The following is a 21,855-nucleotide window of genomic DNA, read 5'->3' as shown; positions in this document are numbered from 1 at the left end:
ACCTTATTAATTATCGTCACACACCATCTAAACGCTATAACGCTTAACGTAATCCTTAATATAACATCCTCGTTTTACCTTAGAAGGATATGTAAGTCTTACATTATGACAGCAGGCTAGCTGCTGTAGCCTTATAAATGTCAAAATGCCAGGTAAGGCTATCTGGTCTCTGCTAAGGCCGACCCTTTTTCTGTTTCGTTGACAAAGACACTTTAGTAGCATCGCATAGATGTCGGCGGCTGGAGGTCAACTTCGGGCACGGGGTTAAACTATTCACACCATCCGAACTGGAAATGCTAACTATAATATCATGCCTGGCTAATGTCAGTTGCATTAAGTTTCAACTTTTAAACAAGCTGCGACGGGTATTATGCATTCGGGATCTCAGGACTCTTCCTGATCTTTCGCGCTTCGTTTCCTTTTGAGCCCCCGTGTCTCTTTCTTCTCAGCTTTGCCCTTACTTCTGCATTCCTCCGTCTCTTTCAGCAATTCGTTCCAGGTGATACCCAACCACTTCGAAATACCTCGTGCCCCCTTCTCATCCTCCATTTTGGTCACAAAATCGGCCCTACGAGTAGTAGAGGCTATAAACTCCTGCTCGATGTCGGGATCGGCGCCGGCCAGAAGCAGGAACTTTATTAAAGCCGATGCCTCAGCGGTGTCTTGTTTAGTAGCATAACGAAGTGCGGTAAAGTATTTAGGGCTCCGGCGAGAGTCCACGTCGACACCAGAATCGAGAAGAAACTGGGCAAGATTAGTAGAGCAAGTCGTTTTAGCAACATCAATTAAGAAGCCCCCGAGATCTGAGGCCTTAATAGCCCCCAACGATTTCCCGAATTCCCACAGCTGGATGAGGGGCTTTTCTTTAGCCCTGTCGTTAGCCGCAGTCCGAATTAAGACTGAGCGGCCGGAGGCTGTCGCATAATAGTGTAATCGTGTCCTAGTTTCTTCATCATATGCCATGGGAGCCACAGCCTGTATCCAGCTGTCAGCCATCTGGCAGCTGCCTAGTGATATAATATTCTTCCATGAGGCTGGATACAAATAACGACAGTGGGGATATTGGCAAACGAGAAATTGGAATATCTCGGCCTGGTTGAGTCGAGTAGCCAGCTGCGTCGCCTCGGTTTGCAGCGTACTGTCGCCCAGCTTCGGTGCCAAGAATTCAACCATTGATAAGGACCCAGACTCAATGGCGGCCCGGAACATATCATCTGCGTGTTTGACTGTGAACTCGGCATGAGATGACAGCATATTTTCCACTGCATCTACCAAGCCTGCTTTTATCAAGTCCAGAAGCATAAGCTTAGTCTCGTTCTCGTCGCCTGTACTGCCGAGATCGAAGGTACGTTCGTTCTGGTTCGAATGAGCTCGGTCGAGATGGTCGTCGCGCATCTTTCTAGATAGAAAGCCGCCTTCCGCGTACTCGCAGCCAGGAATACTGCATTTCCACGGGCGATCATGGAATTTCTCGTGAGATTTCCCTTCTGAAGCGTGCTGAAAGCCGACACGGTTGAATTGGCAATACAGGTATTTGCATTTATGAGGCCGGTTACCATACCATCGTTGCATCGTCGCCCAATGAACGCCTTCATTGTCTCTGATCTGATGGGGTGGGCATTCAATTGCTTCATGTATACGGACGGATAGCTCCGAGTTCCCCAGCGGGTCAAGGTCTATCCAAGGCGCTCCGCGGGACATGCGAGCCTCTGAGGCCTTGCAAAGCCGGTGAAATCGTATTGTCTGGCCTACCAACCCGTATATTTCTGGATGGGTCTGTTTGATATCGCCCAGGCCTGGGAGAAGACTGTCAATATCATCGTCGTCGTCCTTGTCTTCCAGTGTTTCGTTCTGGAGCCTCTTATAGTGGAGCCTTTCGAGATGCGAAATTAGTTCTGAACGAGGCGCCTCTTGTTGAGTCAGAGTATCCCTAAGATACTTCCGGGTGAGTTGCGGCCACATACGGGTGGCGAACCAATCCAGTACATATGCCCCCGTGCGGATATTCTGGTAGACTTGGTCATCCGTCAAGGCTGGGTCGTGGTGTGCTTGGCAAAGATAAGTAATGCAGCGCAGGGCAAGATCAAGGGTGGCCCGGTTTATATCGATGAAGCCCGAGATTTTCGAGCTGAAAAGGTACCTGGTCTATAGTTAATGGACGAAATCACCGGTGGAGCCAGTGGAAATACAGACTCTTTAACCGTAAAGTGGACAAACTGGACGTAGTCGTCGATAACTTCCACTATCGGACCACATATTCGGACAAGGTTGAGGTTTCCATGTATTCCGCTTGTGTATTCTGGGTTTTCCGGATCAATACTCCACGCTTGTTGAATTTCCTGTACTGTCAGTGGTGTTGGGGAACAGGCAATCCATCCCAGGATCATGCGCGCCCTCTCTCTCATGGTGTCACGATCCAGACTATTGATCCTTTTGAGGATTCTGCTATACCTGAGGCTTGGTGAGAACCGGAATTTCAAGAGTTATGGCGGGTATGCAATACGTACGCATCGTCAAGTGTCTCAGGGAGAGCGTTGAGTTCCTCGCGAATATCCACAAAGTTGTCTAGGAACTGGATGCCATTTAGCACAACCCTCGCGTAGAGGAACATCCCTCGAGTGGGGAGTTAGCTGAGGTAGCGGGAATGATTGGGGCGCAGATAAGGACTACCTTTCGATTTCGTCGCTAGTGGTGCTAAGCCAGCTTTGATCTGAGTCTGCTCCTCCGGCCAGAACTCGCGTTCGATGAACCAGTGTTGCGCCCATTGTTGAATGAATGTCTGAATACAGTCAGAATTTCTTTTGTCAATGCGTATGGCTGTTGCCTCGTTCCGAAGAATTGAAGTCAAATCGGCCTCGGCCCGACTGCTAACGAAAAGCTTAGCTTCGTGGGAGGACTTAATGATCGATAGAAGCTGAGGGAGGAGGATTCCTCGCTCTTCCTCGTCCATCTCGTCCAGGCCATCCACTATGAGGTAGGCTGGCCCGGTACAGGAAAGAACCGTGGTGAGAAGTGCCGCGGCTCCTTGGAGACTTCGTTTGGATTCCTCGCTACAGGATTGACAAACCACTGTCTGGAGGTCTTCTTCCCCAGAAGCTAAGCGGAATATGAAAGAGTGAAGCACAGATATTGCAGTTGCACGTTGGTCCTGTTTGTAGCTGAGGAAGACGAAAGCTGTGTGGCCGAGGGATCGCACTTTGTCAATTACAGTGCTGGTTAAATATGTCTTGCCTAGATGATGCACGTAAGTCAGGATAAAAAGGACCAGGTCGGTCGAAGATTTCGAAGGGAATATATTTACCGGCACCCGGGATGCCTTGCAACCACAACGTTCTTGGTGGCTCTGCGGCAGTTTCTAGCCACTTTTTGTATGCCTCCTCCTGTAGCAGCCAGTGGCCCGTGCCTTGACAGATACGGGCTCGTAACCCGTCGAGTTTATCATCATAGGATTGTGGTGCTATATCTGTTTTGATGCAGTGAAACTCCTGGGTTCTTCGGAACTTCTCGTCCTTCTCAAAGTGCTCTAGTGCTCGCCGCCGAGCTTCGTGTTCCTGCTGAATGTGTTCCAAACCGACTTCGATCCTCATCAGACGCGCATGATTCTGAACATGGCCCATGACGACTTTGATTCGATCCCTGTGCCGGGGCCAGAGTGATTCAAAAAGATATTTCCAACCTGGATGATTCACTCTATTAGTTATTGTAAGTGCTGCGTTGATGGCATATGTAGCTTACGCGGCAGCTTGAAAAATCTCAACGCTACTAAGTAGAAGTCCAGTAAGTCCCTGAAGAATAAGGCCATGACATCCTTTAGTACGGAATTCTGGTTAAAGATGGTGAGCGCTCGTTTAAATTCCGGTAGCAGTTCACCAATCTCAGCCATCGTGTTGACGATGGCATCATATGAAGTCCTAAGGGCGCTCGTCCATTGCAGAAGTAATTTGATGGGCCCCCAAATGAGGGCCAAGACGTCCGGTTTCGCTTGAACGAAGATCTCCACCACAGTCGCGTACTCGGCAAGGCGGTCCAAGTATGGCGAAATCTTGGACAAATGTCGAAGATGACCGCTTTTGGCTTGTTCCTTTTGGATATTTTCCGCAGCATCGTGGACTTGGTCGATTGTGGTTGTCTGCAATATGTCACGGTACACCTGTTCATCGTCCAGTTCAGCCCGGAAATCACGCATCACATCCTGGAAGACCGCTTGGATAGGATCAAAAACGGCCGCCATTGCTAGTACCGGTGGCTAGCATCTCGTGCATAGTGACAATGGGGTAGGAAAGTAGAGCAGCGCGTGTCATATTCCCTGCCGCAGAAGCCATAATAAATAAGAGAATCACCCGAGCGTGCCTTACCAGGGGCTATGCGTATTCTGACCCTCACGAGGCTCTGCGTATGCTCCTTGCCTCCCAGCACCAATTGGGTCATAAATATGGGAGGCGGCAGGCGTGGAGTCGCATAGTTACATGAGGGAAACGACGCTTTAATGAGAAGATGTGTCGCTTTTTAATGCATATTACTGGTCATTTACTATTATATATACGGTAATTTACATACTCTGTCTAATTATAAGGGTTATTCTCGTCCTTTCGTATTTGTTTATAAGGCAAATGGTTGCAATTGAAGGCAGTTGTGGGTAATAGGTAAATTAAAGGCAGGAGGGGCCGCAACGGATAAGTACGTAGGTACCTTCCGATGGTTCAAGGTAGGAACCTATGACTGCTCAATTGGATTTGTCACACACGCCAACTACGCCCGGGTTCACCGTAGCTGTGCGACTCCGTCGTACGTAGAGGACAACGCTGGGGGAGCCTCACTCCGAAACGACGACGAGTCTGGAGGCTAGGGAATCGACAGTGTCTGCTGCTATTGTTGGTTGCGCGCACAGAGCACAAATGGGATGCTAACAGACGCTGATGTTGTCCTGGAGCGGGGGCATCTATCAGTAGGTATTCCAGGGTATCCAGTCGGATGTACATTAGGAGGTAGGTAGGTCCTGTTTAGCAGGCTTCCGCGAATCTAGGTGGGTGGGTATTAGGTAATACAAAGCTTTGCAGCGGGAGGCAGGAATACAGGCATCTACCTATGTACCTAGGTACCTAGGGGAACAGGTCGGAGGGTACATTCACTTGCAAGGGATGTGCCAATTCCACGGATTGCTGACCTGCTTTCGCGGCTTCGCCCAACCGCCCGCCATCCACCGACAACAAAATCGCCCTTCTCCCTAACTTCTAGGTACCTACCTATGTCTAAGGGAAAGATGTTCATGTCCGCCAAAGCAAACGACAAGGGGAATGTGTCGAGGATTACGCATATCACCAGACATTCCTCTCGCAAACCCAAGACTCCCAGATCCTCTCCTTCCTCTCCTAGGCGCCACCAAAGACCAGAAGGCTTTGAATATGGACTCCGCCAAAGCCATACTGGCGCAACAGCTCTCGGCCACGGTGAGCCGGGAACTCGGCCACAACCATGACCCTAACACGCTCAGCATCGATACCGTCTTCAACTAACAGCTGTAGCACCGCACAGAGCGTCTTCCCCGTGGCAAGCACGTCGTCTACCACCACCACGGATGCGCCTCGAGGAACCACGCCCCGGTTCATCTCGATTCTCTGCTCCCTCGAATCGTCCGATGCCGAAGACGAGATATGTGACGACGACTTCGTGACGGAGACGGTCGGTGGCGGGAGCTTCCCAGCCTCGCGAATCAGCACTAAGCGTAGGCCGACCCGCGCTGCTAGCGCCGACGCGTAGACGAAGCCGCCGGCCTCGCAACAAGCCACCGCCTCGACTTCGGCCCAGTCGCCGGCGAAGCGGGTTTGCAGCAGAGACGCGCACAGGCTCAGCCCGCCTGGCTGTTGTGAGATGTCCAGCACGTGGCGGAACTCGATGCCTGCACGTGGGAAGTCGGGTACCGGACGTACCATGTCGGCCAGTCGCTGCAAGTCCTCGTGGAGGAAGGGAAGCAGGTACTGCTCGGCAAGCTTTTTCGCCGCCTCGTCTCCGGCCGTGTCGTTCTCGAAGGTGACACTGGGACGGTAGTCCAAGGCCGCCGAACTCGATCCACCGTTGTTGGTCTTTCTGTCCCTATCCTCGTCGCTATCGTCACCACAGCCGTGGCACCCCCGGCGAGCCCGCCGCGTCTCCTTGCTCGCTTTGATGTGAACGTCAAGCAGTCTAGTGTCTGGCACCAAATGCGAAAAGGCTACGACCGGCGCCTCGTCTCTCATCCCAGTTACTAGCAGCACGTCCACATCTACGGCGCTGTACACCACATTCAACAGGTGTTCTTCTGGCAGCCGAGGTCGTTGCCGCACCTGGTCTTGGAAAAATGCCGTCAGCGCAGGCCGGTGTTGCTCCTTGTAGGCACGGTCCCCAAGCAGGCGGTCTATATCGGCACCGGTAGCCGACGCATATTCTCGCTTCGTCGCATCGCTGATGCTGACAACACGTGCCGTGAGTCTTTTCGAGGTGCATGTGGTGAATATGGAGGCCCAAATGCCAGCGCAATAGTCCTTGCCGGCGCAGCTGTCACCTGTGACGAGAACGATGAGCTTCTGTCCTATCGGCGCTTTCGGGAGCGGACAGGCGTAAGCCAGCACGTTGCGCGGGTCTAAGCTGCGTTTGAGACGAGCCAGACGCGGTCGGTTTGGTCCAAAAGCCTTGGCCGCCAGCGGCGCGTCTCTGGGGTCCGGCCCGAGGTCGGCACCGTATGCTCCGCTACTCAACGGCAACAAGTCCCTGGCGACGTTGTAAACCCACCTCATGGCATCTTGAGCAGCTTCGGTTCCGTCTTGGTCGCGGGGCCAGACGCCAGTGACCACACAGGCAAATTCCCAGTCTCGACAGCCGAAGGCAGTGGCATCGGCAGCCACGTCGCTGACTACTCCCCCACCTTGCAGCAGATGGAGATAACAGAATGGCGAGGGGCGAGCCTGAATAGCCGCCACTAATATATCGGCGATGTGTACTGCTCCGATGTGTTTCAGGAATAAACATCGCTTGAACGATGAGGTCTTGCCGCCGCCGTGCCCACCATGCATCCCGGACATGTACATCTCGGTGTCGAACAAACCCACGCCGTCCACGATATTGTAATCATTACCATTATCCTCCAGCCCCAAAATTTTACCCACAGGCGCTGGCGTTTCAAATGCGAGTCTATCCGTGGAAGATTCAAATGTGGTCACGCCAAGATGCAGCTGGTCGTTGTCCCAATATAGATACGCGTCGGCAGAACAGTTTGGGGGGAGCTTCCTGGCGACGAAGTGGTCGAAATCACTCAGCCTAAGCTGTGCCTCGGTATTATCCCTCAGCGGGATGACCCAGTTTCGCACCAAATAATTGGGAGCCGCGAAAGCCTTGAAAGTAACGTTGATCACGATGCAAAAATTGGTCCCGGCGCCTTTGATCGCCCATAGCAGGTCGGCTTCATGCTCCGGGCGAACGGCACCGGCCGGTTGGTGTTGGCTTGGCACATGGCCGACACAGAAGACCTGACCAGAGTTGACGCTGACTACCACCGCACCGACAATAGCGTCGCAGGCAAGTCCGTACAGCCTAGCTAGATGTCCGATGCCACCTTGCAACCACATGCCCGCGCCCACGCTTGGGCGGGAGCCCAGGGGGACTGTCAAGCCCGCCGCCATGGCCTTGCGAACGATATCCCCTGTCTTGCAGCCGGTCTCAGCGACGACCCAAGAACCGGAATCAGAGCCGGATTTTCCTCTATCATCCCCAGCCGTGAGAATGTGTACTCGGTCAAAGGCCTCCATGTCGACTGAAACGACGTGGGGCTGGAGACAGTGGCCGCTGTGACCCCCACCGACGACGGTAAGGCCGGCCCCGTGCTCCAGAGCCCATCGAACGCACTGCTGGACGTGTCGGACCTCTGTCGGCTTAACAACCAAGGCGGGACGGTGGAGGCGAGCCTGTCGGTTTTTGACCATCCTGTCCCCCTTCTGCAATGGCACCTGCGCCGTCAGCTTCGGCAACATAGTCGCATGTTGCGTAAAGGTCGCCATGACTGTAGGCACGCTGAACAAGAGACGATCTAGGTGGTCTTCCTCACGACGGCCCAAGGCCCGGCACGTTTTATGCCACTCAGACCGGACATCCTCGTCCACGTCTACATCTTGCATGACAAACCCCGCGATGAAAGGAGAAAAATGGCCCAGTAACCCGTCATCATCTGCCACACTAACTATTCCAGTAGGGAAGGAAGCCGTTCGATGACACATTAATCCATCCAGACGCAGGGTCCCGTCGCGATGGAAAACTGCCGCCATTCCGCCTCCTGGCCGTTCGGCAAGCATTCCCAGCGCGCGTTCGATGAACCTATGTTTAGGCTTCAAGCCGTACATACTGTGGCAGAATAGGATGACGTCAAACTTCTCGTCCCCGCCAGTCGTGCCGGCGCCGGTACCGCTCCCTATGTTGCTACCCAGAACAAACGGGGTTCGACGAATGTCAGGCAGGCTCTCCAAACAGGGCAGCGGCGACTCCGTCTCGGAGGCAGAGCACAGCCATTCTTCCAACCCGGTAGCAAATAAGGCATTGGGCTCAAACGCAACGTATCTCGTGATTTTCTGCCTCAGACAACCAGATAGATACCCAAGCACAGTCTTTGGGCCAGGTCCGATTTCTAGCACCGAGATATGGGTACGCGAGTGGAGGAGAGATGCCAGCAGCTGAGATAGTTGAGGGATAATGAAGTCTTGGTACGTCAACCATCCTGAGCCCTGCACCAAGATTTTGAAGCCAGCGCTATACTGTGCGTCAGACAGGGACCGCTTCGGGGACGATGTCGTGCTGGCTTTCTGCCTAAGGGCCCATTTCAAGGTGTCGAGAGTAGCCATGTCAGTTCGGTAATGGTGTAGCTGATGTGGGCCTCATGGCGATGAGCAGGCAAGGAAGACCTACCAGCCTCCCGGCGATTTGGCAGCCAGTTAGGTAGATAAGTCCTACAGAGTGGTACAGCTTTCCACCTGAGGCTAACACAGTGCAATGCTTCTACCCACGCCTTGGTGGAAGCACAGCAATACAATACTCCGACCACTTCCACATCTTGACATATACCTACTTATACTGTTGCGTTGCGCATAGATTGCCCTCACCAAACCCCGGTCGACTATGCCACCCCTCACCGCTTTGCTCAGGCACTACTCGGGCTGTGGCCCATAGTTTCACCATCAAAATTAGTTTCGTCAAGTAGGCAGTGCTTTGCGAAGTTCTGGACATTCGGAAAATAAAAACAAAAAAAAAACAAAAAAATAATCGTAAGGGGACAGTCTTAAGCCACCAGAGTCGTAGAACTGCATCCTAATCCAAGGTTTAGTACAGTGCATTACAGCCTAGCTTCTGCACGTATGTTAGGACAGTACGTACACGTAATGTGATGGTCCTGAAATACTACCTATATACTAATATATAACATAATGTTATAGACTAAACCAAAACAGGTAAAATGTGGCAGGCAGCGCACGGTGAGGCACAATATCGTCTCAAAAATACTAAAAACTCCCCATCCCTAGCCTTCAGGCCGCATGGTGTACTCCCGCCTATATTACTTCCTTTTCATTGGGAGCTTTAGGTGGTCCTCTCCGGAACGACAAGTTCACTAGGGATGCACGATGAGTTCCGCTTCCCCCCAGGCGACGTCTCGACGCCGCCAACCGATGCTAATGTAGGCGGAGACGATGTTACGACCGTCTCTTCTAGCATCGCGGGACTTTTCCGCACCGTTGGGGCGCACGATGGCGACTTTGTCGTTTTTCAAGGTACGATCCGAGGAGACGTAGGAAGCAGATGGAGGTCACTCTAACAAGTAGTAGGCGTGGACACGGACGTGTTCCAGAGGTGGTGAATGGCAGGCTGAGAGCTCTCATTTACCGTGATCTAAACAGTATTGGCCTGTCAGAAGAAGATCTAGAGCCTTTCAGTGCGACCGAATTTGTCAGTGGCAGCGATAGCAGTGGCGAACCCGACGCCTGCTTCATGCCGTCGGTGCGCGGTTCGGATCCGAACGGGTGGCCCACACTGGTGATTGAGACCGGCGTCACGCAGTTGCTACGGAGCCTGCACAGGAAAATGCGTTGGTGGTTTGCGGCCTCCAACCACACCGTCGAAATCGTTTTGCTGGTCAAAGTGTCGCGAGCCTCGCGGACGCTTCTTCTAGAGAAGCACATTAAGGGTGTTTCACAAACGCTACGGCAGGTCGTTACCATCGCGCCGCATCCCAGCAGCAATCCCGTCATGCACGACGTGATGGACGGGCCTTTAATTTTGGAGTTCTCCCTGCTGTTTCTTCAGCCGGCAGACCCGGCGCGGGGGGGAGCGGGATGTTGTGGTGGACGTCGCCCGGCTTTCAAAGCTAGCCGAGCGGGTCTGGGCCCGGTCGTAAGCCGGTTGCTGGCACGGGGGTACTGAAGAGGAACAGCGTGGGCACGCTGTAGGGGGAACCCGGACAGGAACAGGAACGGTCCAACTGCCAATAACTAGCCCAGTGCCGATCAAGCAGGATCACAGCTATAAACAGCCGTAAGCTGTTGATCGACCAGCTATAGATGGTAGCTGGGAGCAGTAAGAATGAATGGATGGCGACTTGGAAGCCATAATGGGAAACGAGTGAACTCAATCTAGTAGGTGGTCAATGGTGATCAACACAGGTTGAAGCGTGCACGATGAAAATATGAGTATGAGACCCATATAGGTAAATACTCATCAAAAGGCCTGCGTGGCCTAGTCCCACCGCACCACTACAGCACCCGGTGAAGAAGAGCGATTCATCGGGCTATACGGCAGTGTCCTAAGAGAGATATTTCTTTTTTTTTTTGTCAATTTACCTATAGTCAACGGACCGAAGATTGGGTCCCGTGGCTATGCCACAGACGCAGGCCACAGCTCACCATAAGCTCACTGTCACACGGGGATGCACCCCAATACCAACACATAGGTCAGGAGGACAATATTAGGCAGATATTAGGCGAATAAGGTAGCTAGGTCGTCGGTACGGCGACCTACTAAGAGAAGTCCTAAATAAGACGCGGATATCCGCGGAAAATACTTAGGTACTAAGATACTTAGGTATAAGATATAAAGATACCTTAGAGATATATTAGGTCGGACGGGTAACTAAAGGAAACCCGGAGAAGGTTAAGGACTAAGAGACCCCCTATAGAATTATTAGCTGAATTGAAGTTATTCCAAGCATATCCCCTTGTCACACTTACCTTCGAACAGCACCAGCTCAGGGCCGCGTCTAACAACGAGAATTCCTGAGGGAAATCTGTGTATAATGCATAGAGCTGTTATATTAAGAACCACCCAACAACTTTGCAAGGCGGGAGGCTCGGAATGAGTCATGCCTCTCGGGCAGCGGAGAGCAGATATTGTTGAACCCGAAGCCACTCAAGGAAACTGGGAGAAAGCAACATACGTGGCATATGTATGTATTAATTAAATGCAGTTCAATATGCACCATGTCAGGTGAAAGTATTGACGCTTATGATTTCCAGTTTGGATATGTATGGTTATATGAGTAGGATTTCCTATGGCAACACGACCTTTTCCGTTGTTCTGACCCGCGGACAACCGCCGACGATGCGGTAAATATGCCGCTCCTACATGCAGCATGTATCCAATCCAGAGGTAGCCAGACTCGACGGGGGAAGCCAAACGCCAATTCATGATGGCATACTCTATCGATCGCAAGTACCGAAATATGCCAACAGGGCGCAACTTGTCTCAGCCCCTGTCCTTATTATTACCCGGAGTTTTTCTTCCAAATGAAACCTAGCCTCCCTGTCTTAGCCCGAGCAGGGTATAAAACTGCTGCCGTTCCTCGAGGCTGTTCTTCAGCAAGCCTGTCATGCTCTGAGTACGCGTCACGGTCCCTGTCTTCTGCACCCCTCGCATCACCATGCACATATGCGTACACTCCAAGACCACCGCGACGCCCAGCGGGCTCAGCACCTCCTCTATGGCCGCAGCAACCTGCCTTGTTAACCGTTCCTGTACCTGCAACCTGCGCGCGTAAATCTCAGCAATTCGCACCAGCTTCGACAACCCGAGCACCTGGCCGTTCGGGATGTATCCGATGTGCATCTTGCGTGTCCCACCATGTCAGCCTGTGGGTGTGCCCTGTCCCGCCATCAACCTAGGGAGAGGGAGGGGGAGGGGGGGGGGGGACAAGACCTGCCTTTCCCGTGAATGGCACCATATGATGTTCACACATGCTAAAAATGTCGATATCCCGCACAAGGACGAGCTCGTGGGTGTCGACACTGAATACAGCGTCGTTCACTGCCTCCTCTACACTCTCAGAGTACCCTTTGGTGAAGAATAGCAGTGCTTGAGCGTATCGCTCAGGCGTCTTGACAAGACCATCGCGGGTGGGATCCTCGCCGATTTGAGGCAGAATTCCGCGGATAGCAGCTGCTATGCCGATTTGGGGCGGCACAACCGCAGCATCGTCCACCAATGGGTCTGGCGGCGGTTTCCAGGCCAGCCTAGGGTGTGAAGTAACAGTAGCTAGACATCGACTTGGATCAGACCAGAAGAGTTGCAAATGGGACTCAGGGGCCATGCTTGCTCTGTTCGTTAGTGCCATGCACATCAAGTTCGTTACCGGAATCTGCCTTCGCCAGCAGAGAGTCGCAGCTAGCCCTGCTCCCGTTGGCCAAGGCCCCGTTTGTCGAACTAGATGTCGTGGCCATGATGTGTGGATGTTGCATGCATACAACCTTGAAGCTCCAACGTGGAATCCGAGATGGCAGTTCAACGATGACAGCGGCGAAGGCCTTTTTTAAGGCGCACTTGTAACAGGCTCACTACATCTACGGAGCCTCCTTTACAGCGCCGCGGTTTAGGGTAACGACGTATACAGTATCACCTAGCTGGAAAAACTTATATAGTTCTGACTGTAGAGCATGCGGGTTTCCAGTCCGTGTCTGAGCCACAGCAAGCCTCCCATTCATCTGCCCGATTGTGCTAAGCGACAGCAATCAGCCGTATTACACCTAGCCTGACCAAAAGCAATCATGGGGCATCAAGCAAGACTGGATATACTACAGCGGGTGGATGAAGCGCTTAAGCTAGGTCTTATGACGATGGCAGTATGTTGTTTGGTGTTGCCGAGCATGGCCATACTTATTTGCGCCTGATATCCTACCTGCTGAAAAACAACTTGTTGATTAATGAACGGAATCTCATTGACCCAACCCCCCTCAGTATTACCGGTGGAGAATCACATCTCTGCAACCAGGCTAGTCACTATCAAGACCTAACCGCCCATCTAGCCTTACTCCTACGTACCCGTCCTGATAGGAAAAATGCTGCCCCAAACCCCGGCATTTCCCAGGAGTATCTAGGACTCCGTGGATCCCAAGGAGCGCGGACACTCCCGAGGATACAAGGGGGTCTCTCGGAGTATGGGGTAGTTTTCTTTCACCTCAGTTTTATTTTATGTGCCGTCACGTACGTACGTAGACACTGGCCGGAGTTTTTCGGACCATGTACTCTATGTGGTCCTGTATATTAGTTGGGTGGCTTATGCCTGAGGCCTTGTTGGTTCTGACCTTTGTCGTCTATTAAAATAACTACGGAATTAATGGGCTATATAACTACTCTTTAGAAAGATGAAGAAAAACATCCTATCCAACCCCGCGGTTAAAACGAGTCGTATCTATCCACAATAGCACATCAGCAAGGCTGTATACCTAGATCATTGGGCTGCATGGTATATTGGAGATGAGTGCCTACTATAGATGCTAGGGTTCCTATATTACAGGCCTAAGAGGCTGTGCCCTGTAGTGGTACATCCACCTATCGCAGCCAGTCAAGTACGGTCCCGCCATTGCTATAAGTTTACCACAGGGTTGTGATTGTGGGGGGCAATAGAAACCGCATGCCCGATCCGGCTAGTCATGAAAATGAGAGATGGATGGAGACTGAGCAATATAGTCTGGTCAAAGGACGGACAAATCAATTGGATTGGTAGCTCAGTGGTAGAGGTTAGTCTTAATCAATTTGCCTTTTCCTTGCTTTAACTAATCCCTCTCGTAGCATGAGATTGCAGATCTCAGGGTCATGAGTTCGATCCTCATTCAATCCTCGATTTTTTTTTCTCGCCGAAAAATATTCGGCACTCCCCGAACACGTTTGACCAGAATCGGATCATCAATCCATGTACTTTTATACACTCTATACAGCGACCTTCGCAACCTCATCATGCTTGGCCCATTCTGTCAAGCCCCCCTTCGCGATAATCTCTTGTAGATTCCCTGGGAATATGGCCGACCTTTTCCTCCCAGCATTCTCCATCCTCGCCCTCTTGTACTTTGATGGTGCTCCGGGAGATGTCCCATGTTCCGGTCCAGCCTGTCCGCCGTGTCAGCACCTTCTCTGACGAGGGGAAAGCAGCGCGAAGACGATTAACAAGTCACGGCACCTCTATGGCCAAGAGCGCATTGTTGATGCTATTGCGGGCAAAGATACTAGAGAAGCTCCCAGCTACGACGAGTGGGATCTGTCTGGCAAGGATGGCTGTTGCTGCTTGCTCTCCAGATGAGCCCATGCCAAAGTTCTATCCCGAGACAAGGATATCATTCGGCTTAGCGACTGAGCCGAAGTCTGGGTCGTAGTGCACCATACAGACTTCTGCCATGCCCCTCTTTCGTAATATCATCCTGGTACGTCCATTTTGCCGCATAGATGTTGTCGGTCTAGAGAACATCAACATCAGAATGAACGGCTCTATAGAAATAAATCGGGAGAACTCTCACATCAAGGCTGTCGACGTCGCAGAATAAAATCTCACCCCTGATTTTCTTAGGAAAGCCCAGAAGTATCCAAGTCGTTTCTTTTGCGGCGTCGTCGTCCTGGAGGACAGAAGACTCGGCCCGGTCGATGAGAGAATCTAGCTGTTCGACAGCGCTCTCGAGCTCGATCAGAGGGGACGCCGGCGAGCCAGTACCATAACCGAACTCGATGCCGTTGAGGTTCTCGGAGGTCTTATATACGCCGGCACCTGAAATCTCACCGCTAAGAGCACTGGCGGCTACCACTTCAGGACTGGCAAGGTACGCTCGAGCGATTAGGAACACAGCCAGTCAATCTCCTGCAAAAATCTCAAGCATAGTGAGGGGACTGACGTCTCGAGCCCACCTAGCCCTTGAAGTCGCGGTTCGAGGCAGAGATCCGCCAGCTACCTTCCTTCTCGGCGATCTTCTGCTCATTGATCGAAGCCGCCGCGATATAGAGCTGAACATGGTCTGCGATTTCGGGTATCTCCCTGCTGCCGCTGGCCTTGGCAGCATTCTGGAAGACTTTGGTTGCAGCCTTCAGTCCAGAGCTCCGTGAGTTGGTACCGCTCACAATGTAAGCCTCATCAACTTTGATGTTTTTCGGGACAAGCTCGCTGAGCGGGGTCGATATCTTCACACTGTTGGGTCCTGTGACTTGAGGCAAGAGAGTAGAGAGGTTGAGATGTAGCTTCTTGGCGTAATGAGCCCCAGGATCAGCTTGGATATGCGTAGGGTCGGCGTAGAGCTGATCGATCTTGTCGTGTGTGAGCCTCTCCGGAGTCGTCCGGCCCTCGTAGGTTGCTGCCTCTGTAGCCTTATTCCGTAGCCAGCGCTCCAGAGTCTTATCAATCGGGAACTATAACACACAAGACGTTAGACACGGACGAAGTAGTATAATCATTACATATGAACATACCATTGCAGAAGTCGCCGACCACTCCGTCGACATGTTACTGATGGTAAGTTGATCGTCGATAGAGAGGCGAGCCATGGCCTCCTCCGAGCCAACAAACTCAACACCATGGTTAAAATAAAATAAAGAGCACATCCGCAGGGAAGAGAGGACAGAGGGCTAGGATGACGTCCTTTCCTGTCACACCGGGCGGCAATGTTCTTGTAAGCGTAACCTGTGCGACAGGAGGAACTTGGAACCAACTCTCGCCCGTTGCCCAGATTGAAGCTCCGTCTGTTGATTCTCTGTACGAAGTCTCAGCGGCTGGGGCTAAGCCCAATCAGCTTTTGGATTCTTATTGCATTGGTAAACTAAAAGTTGACGGTCCAGCTTTCCTAGCTCTCATTAACGAAACCGCTGAAGTAGGTCTTGGAATGATACTACGTCAAGGATAAAATTAAGCTAACTTCCTCTCCCGAGTCTAACTAGCTTTTACCCTTCATAGAGCGACACTCTGAGTCACTACCTTAAGCAGGCCACTTATATATACAGTCGAGATACTGCTTTTTTCGTTCGCATTTACTATTAATTGGACTAACCAACCGCTAGTATAACCACCGTTCATTTCTTCGACCTGTGGTGAACCCACACGAGTCACTCCGAACCTTGAACAACCTTCTACACTGTAATAAGAAGAAGGACGTGGATATATGCGAAGGGACGATACTCACGCAAAATCCCCTCATCGCTACGAAGCTCCCGCCTTCAGTCCTGTCCGAAGTGCCTTCTTGCTATTCCTTTAGTAGTAAGGTCTAGACCAATCGGGAAGGGCAGCTAAGAGAAACTAGACTTATCCTACTAGGTCATGATCCTATAAATTCAAATACGAGAATACTGACTCTATTATATAGTAGTGACTCTTGTCCTTTGATATAACCTCCAACATAACAAGAAAAGTGAGGGAAAGCTCCATATATTGGCAGTGATATCGCTAGTTACCTATACAAACCGCATGCGGGAAAACTATACATATGGCTAGGTAGGCGTCGTGGTAGATGGGTGAGATAACAGTGATGTGTATTAGAAGGAGACAAGTCTATCCCCAATAATACTCCTATGCGAGTCCGAGTAGACCGTGCCAGGCCCCAATCACTCTGGACGCAACCCAGGCCTGACTACCCAAGTGAAGCCAAGGCCGCCCCGATTGTTTGCAATTTTAAGCGATTTCTGTTGTCGAAGCCAAGGATCGCCGCACACGATCTCCGTGCTACTCGATCCGATATTGCGGGACCGTAGACTTGAAGACGACACATCCATCGCCACAAATAGAAACGTGTACACTCGGCACTCGTACCCGTATCCATTCATCCCTATACTTGTACCTGTATCTACTCATATACTCGTGCCTGCATTACCAATACCCGTACGCAATCCACCCTTCCCGTGATCTCGCAATCTCGCGTCCGAGACCACGTGCCCTCCACGCATCGCGATGCCCCCCCTGTCTCCGGGGACCCGATGGTTAGATTAGTTGGTCGGCTAGCAATATTAGCTCGTCCGTCCGACCCCTCGCTCATTTCTCGCCCTGCCCGCCTTCGCAAACCCACGCCTGCCTACCATATGGCATATGCACTTCGTTGCCGGCGCATGTACGCCATTACGCTGATAAAAGGGGCGAGGGGCTGCGAAACACGAGTAAATAGCAGAGGCATACCGTTAGCGAGCCGCCACGAACATGTGCACTTACACACGTACCTACAATATATGTACGTGTACATACGATTACCGACTTAGGTATGGGGTCACGGGACGGCAGCCAGGGGACCCCCGAAGCATCGAGTTTGAGCATCGCCCGGGATGTTCACGTCCCTAACCTCCCTGCGCATATGGTATGAGCATACTAACTCACGTACCCTTGGAAGCCGTGTGCGGTGCACGGTAGCCGTGCCCCTTCCCCTGGCCGACCATCGTCTGTGCGCGCCGCCCATCCCCCATCTGTTCGTCCCAAGTTTCATCCACGGGAGCCGGGTCTGTCTTCTTATCCTCGAGCCCTTCGCGGCGAGAGATTCGATGCGCGGGGTAGGGACAGGGCACACTAGGTAGGTAGGTATTTCTCGGTCGTGTAAGTCAACCTTGGCTTCGCTAGTTATACTACTCATACCTACTTAGGTATGCACTTGGGCAGGGGAGAAGGAGAACAGTGAAAGAAAAAGAAAAAAAGAAAACAGGCAAAGAAAGAAGCATCGCATCCGGATCACGTAGCTGACCCGCGGCAGTGGGACAAGATGGGAATGGGGTGCGGCGTATTTGCATTTGACCACTTTACACTTAGTTACGAGAGTAGGCACCAAGACCTAGGTACATTTACCTGCCTCCACGAAGCGGTGTGATGAGATGCAGGCCTGCCCTCACCCACCGCTACATCGCGTAGATTTAGTGCCTGCAAGGTATAGGTATCTACATCTACGTCGTCGTCTAGGGCCAGCAATGAACTGGGTGCCTGAGCGACGATTTCGCCTAGCACGTCCTGCGACGACCCCTGTAGGCATCGAATGCATGCACGGGCGGGATGGACGGCCCACATCAGCGCATAGCAGTGTAAGTGCAATTAGAGATAGGTAGGTATGTAATATGTGCCTCCATTCACACACCGACTTTGGAGTTGCAGGCTCCTCCCATACTACTGCCGTCTATGGGCGATTCGATGCCTCGACCATAGGCAGGCCATGGTATTATGCCATGCTCTACGTCGAAAGCACGCGTTGATACTGCGCGCATTGAGGCCAGCGGGGCCCGTCTGGTACTTGGACAAAATAGTCAGAAACACACGACTTGGCGGGTGTGTGTGGGATGGGATGAGATGGAGACCTAATTACACATTCCCTACCTTGCCTATCCACCCACCTATCCATCTCTCCCCATCCCGAGGACGACGGGAGAAGAAGAGAAGCGGCGAGAGGTAAATAACCTCCAATCTCAGCGAGTAGAGAGCATGAACACGGCGAGTTTCGTGTGCCCTCGTGTCCGCGCCCTCGCTCCCGGCCGTCCTGTTTCAAGAAGGACACACGCTCTCACGCGCGCGCCCGCTGTCTCGCCCTCTCACACCACCACGGCCCGCCCGGATCCGTCGCGCACTCTCGTGACGCCCTTTTTTTCCCCCTCCGGCTCCGCCACTTTCGCGTCGCCCGCACCCACCGCTGACGACTGCGCGCGCGCGCGCACACGAGACGGGGCTCCAATCTCTCTTCGCTGGGGGGGGAGGAGGGGGTACTGACTTATTATCCCCCCCCCCCCCTCCCCAAATTCCAATTCTAGTTCCACCGGGGCCCGCTTTCGCCTGTCGCCGCCCCGCGCAGGAACACTGCCGCCGGCAATCTCGGTTTGGCACCGCCGGCAAGCAGGTGCACGCACGCACACGGATCTTGCCGCGGGTGGTAGAAGGCCGGCCGAGAGCGCTGGCGGCGGCGGTGGCTCGGGGCGGGCGTGCGCTGTTGAGATGTGCCTAGCTGCCGCAGGCATATACCTACCCAAACCTTAGAGGTACATATTGCCTGCCCACAAGCATGGATCAGTAGGTAGGTACCTAGGCAGGCAAAGCAAGACTTGTTTCCAAATAGTACGCTGGGTACTGCTTGGTTGCGAGCTGGCCCGAGCCACGGTTTGATCATCGTCCCGACCCTCTCTGTTTCATCGCCGGGGGGAGGGGGAAGGGGGTGGGGGAGTGCGAAGGGCAAGGGAGCAGGGAAACGTAATAGTCGCGGGTTCTTCCAGTGCCGTCGTCGGCCAAGGGGGGGGGGGGCGCATTTTTCAAGAGGGAGGAACGAAACTTTCAACGTCTGACGCCGTCGGGGTTAAGCTTAATATGTGGCGACGATGACGACGACGGCGATGGCGACGGCGACGGCATGGGAGGGGGGGAGTGTGATCGGAGCAGGGGTTGCCGGCGGTAGGGCGCGGCGCGCGGCATACCGCGTGCGTGCGTGCGCGGAAGAGGCAGCGAGAGCGACAGACGGCCCCGGCAATGCGAGGTGAGGCCCGGGTCCCTAGCACCCAGCTGTCCACCTGCCTGCCTACAACCTACCTACCTATGCTTACACGCGCATATGTACACGTAGGTATGTATGCACACGCACGCACACACGGTCTCTCTACCCGTCTCCCTCGGCACGCAGATATATTGCACCTATCTATCGGACACGCAATCCGCGCGCATCCCCTCCCCGCGCGGGCCAGACAGGCGCACCCTATGTATGTGCGACAAGCGAGCGGCAGCGCCGAATTCGCCCAGGCCAATCAGGCTGCTCCCTCCCGCTCGCTCGCTCGCTCGCTCGCTAGAGTTCGCCGCCGTCGTCGCGAGAGGCCTGGGCGAGGAGGTCGATGCGATGGGGCGGACGGCATTGCGTGGCATGGATCTGCCCGGGATCCCGACGGGAGGGAGGGCCTTGCTCTCGCTTGCGTTTGCGTTTGCGCTGCGAGGTGAGGGGGTAGCGGGGGGGGGGGGGCCGAGCACTACGTGTGGTAGATAGATGGCATAGAGTGCGTGCGTGAAGTGAGAGAGAGGCCCAGAGAAAGAGAGAGAGGGAGAAAAAAAGAGGGTGTGTGTCTGCGTGTGTCTGTGTGGCGCGGAGAGGTGTGGGTGTGACCTGGGATCGACTCAGACTGGATCTTCATGCGTTCGGGTCAAGTGGCTATGTCGCCATGAGTGGGTGTGGTCGGCGCCTAGGCATACCCACGGCACGTATGGCCGCGGTGGTGGGTGTCGACGAGACGGAGAGGGTGTGTGTATGGCGCCCCCCGTTCTTCGTCGACTCCGTCGCTGATTCGCCGCCGCCGCCGTACGTGGTCGTCGTATCGGCTTGGTTCTTCGTGCGCCCACCGGGCTGATTTGCTGCCACCTCACGCATGTAAGTCATCTGTATCTAGGAGAATTAATTCTCTGTCCTTGGGATTTCCACATCCTGGCTCGTGTCGTACTTACCTAGATGCCGCCCCCCTTCTTCCTTTCTTCCTCGCTCTCTCTCATCTCCTTGCCCTGCTCAAGCGGACTCGGCCAACTTTACGTGACCTACCTACTACACGCATTTCGCTACACGTATCGGCCGTCTAGCGTCGTTCATGCGCGTCATACGAAGTGGACAGCATTGTCGAGATGTCAACTTGCATCTCGTATACGTAGGATGTTATGTAGTATCGCGCGCGCGCGCACATACCCTAGGCACAGAACCTACCTACGCGCACCCACACATCTCTGTACGCATGCAGCGTTGGGTGCAACTCTAGAACCGTCGAGTTCCTTTTTTTTTTTTTTTGACAGCAAGATAGGCGTCGCTAATGCAGCCCGTTTGCCAGACCAGAACAGATATGCCTACCTACGTAGATCCGAAAGCGCAGAGCGGAGGGGAGGAGGGGGGCCTGGTGGGGGCGATGTTGGTGCACCGACGTTGGCAACCCGCCGCAATCGTCGTCGTCGTAGTGGTCGTGTGGAGTCGTACGTAGAATTCGACGCCTCAAGCCAGCGCCCAAACCCACACACGCCGTGAAATTCCCCGGCCGCGACATCAGATTTTGAGACGAGAGGACGGACGACACTGGGGGCTTTCGTTTCCCATATCCGACAACCACCACTCCCCCTCTTCCCCCTTCTTGCTCCTGGGCGCCGTCCTGCGCGTCGCTGTCGAATCACCGTGGCTCCCTCGCCCCCCCTCGTCCTCCACCTCCCTCAGGCCGCCCCCCCCACGCGCACCCAATCTCAAGATGATGGTAACCGCAGAAAATGTATTGGCAGGTTTCGTCCGCCAACGCTCGTTTTAATGTACTCGAGCGGGCGACGGGGAGGGGCCCGACTGCTGCACACGACCGCCTCTCTGTCCTCCCTCTTCTGCTGAAAACAGTCTCGGCGGCCACATTCCGGCCGGGCGTTGGCGCATTTGCCTGATATGCGCATAGGGCGGGCGGGTAGGTGGGCGTAGGTAGGTAACACATCGCCTACCTGTGTACGGGGGCGTGCCTCATCTTCTCTCTCCACATTTGCCTGTATTTTACACGGAGAAAGTAGGAGTGGGCGCGTGAGACAGCGATAGAGAGGCAAGTGACAGAAAGACAGAAAACACTGTCTAGATCTAGTCTTAGATTGGCCCAGCTGGGTCGTCTGCACAC

General features: G+C 53.4%; 5 protein-coding genes and 1 non-coding gene across 6 annotated transcripts; 2 read left to right on the top strand and 4 right to left on the bottom strand.

The window, feature by feature from the left end:
* Positions 1–147: 147 nt before the first annotated feature.
* On the bottom strand, positions 148–4,480 carry GGS23DRAFT_171266 (NACHT domain protein). The gene is made up of 6 exons (XM_051511556.1): positions 3,736–4,480; positions 3,302–3,676; positions 2,671–3,231; positions 2,508–2,613; positions 2,194–2,451; positions 148–2,140 (listed from the first exon to the last, which is right to left on the bottom strand). The coding sequence occupies exons 1-6, from the start codon at positions 4,229–4,231 to the stop codon at positions 385–387; spliced, it is 3,552 nt and encodes a 1,183-aa protein (XP_051376035.1). The 5' UTR covers positions 4,232–4,480; the 3' UTR covers positions 148–384.
* A 639-nt stretch (positions 4,481–5,119) lies between these two features.
* On the bottom strand, positions 5,120–9,276 carry GGS23DRAFT_547830 (phosphoribosyl transferase domain protein). Its single transcript, XM_051515114.1, has one exon. It carries the CDS (start codon positions 8,859–8,861, stop codon positions 5,370–5,372), a length of 3,492 nt encoding a protein of 1,163 aa, XP_051376034.1. The 5' UTR covers positions 8,862–9,276; the 3' UTR covers positions 5,120–5,369.
* Positions 9,277–9,628: 352 nt separating this feature from the next.
* On the top strand, positions 9,629–10,431 carry GGS23DRAFT_592645 (uncharacterized protein; the record flags this gene model as incomplete). Its single annotated transcript, XM_051517907.1, has 2 exons — positions 9,629–9,782; positions 9,860–10,431. 2 exons carry the CDS (start codon positions 9,629–9,631, stop codon positions 10,429–10,431), a joined length of 726 nt encoding a protein of 241 aa, XP_051376033.1.
* Positions 10,432–11,796: 1,365 nt separating this feature from the next.
* Positions 11,797–12,719, bottom strand: GGS23DRAFT_602471 (GTP cyclohydrolase 1; the record flags this gene model as incomplete). Its single annotated transcript, XM_051519327.1, has 3 exons — positions 11,797–12,108; positions 12,203–12,489; positions 12,632–12,719. 3 exons carry the CDS (start codon positions 12,717–12,719, stop codon positions 11,797–11,799), a joined length of 687 nt encoding a protein of 228 aa, XP_051376032.1.
* Positions 12,720–13,992: 1,273 nt separating this feature from the next.
* On the top strand, positions 13,993–14,116 carry GGS23DRAFT_t16. Its single transcript has one exon. It is a non-coding gene; the product is annotated as a tRNA-Leu (tRNA).
* Positions 14,117–14,230: 114 nt separating this feature from the next.
* Positions 14,231–16,324, bottom strand: GGS23DRAFT_602470 (uncharacterized protein; the record flags this gene model as incomplete). Its single annotated transcript, XM_051519326.1, has 8 exons — positions 14,231–14,404; positions 14,453–14,560; positions 14,600–14,661; positions 14,822–15,088; positions 15,213–15,663; positions 15,724–15,819; positions 15,854–15,962; positions 16,299–16,324. The coding sequence occupies 8 exons, from the start codon at positions 16,322–16,324 to the stop codon at positions 14,231–14,233; spliced, it is 1,293 nt and encodes a 430-aa protein (XP_051376031.1).
* Positions 16,325–21,855: the final 5,531 nt, after the last annotated feature.

Source organism: Durotheca rogersii (assembly GCF_024521655.1).
Source record: "Durotheca rogersii strain YMJ 92031201 chromosome Unknown GGS23scaffold_2, whole genome shotgun sequence".
In the NCBI taxonomy this organism is placed as follows: domain Eukaryota; kingdom Fungi; phylum Ascomycota; class Sordariomycetes; order Xylariales; family Xylariaceae; genus Durotheca; species Durotheca rogersii.
The sequence above is the reverse complement of the archived record's forward strand: the minus strand, read 5'-3'. Positions and strand labels throughout refer to the sequence as shown.

What these genes read in the sequence shown, in the direction of transcription:
- GGS23DRAFT_547830 (XM_051515114.1), bottom strand. Translation starts at nt 8,861, where the DNA reads ATGGCTACTCTCGACACCTTGAAATGGGCCCTTAGGCAGAAAGCCAGC.
- GGS23DRAFT_171266 (XM_051511556.1), bottom strand. Translation starts at nt 4,231, where the DNA reads ATGGCGGCCGTTTTTGATCCTATCCAAGCGGTCTTCCAGGATGTGATG. An exon ending in GCAAGGCATCCCGGGTGCCG is followed by an intron (nt 3,232 to 3,301) that starts GTAAATATATTC and finishes TGCATCATCTAG; the next exon opens with GCAAGACATATTTAACCAGC. An exon ending in GTCCACTTTACGGTTAAAGA is followed by an intron (nt 2,141 to 2,193) that starts GTCTGTATTTCC and finishes ACTATAGACCAG; the next exon opens with GTACCTTTTCAGCTCGAAAA.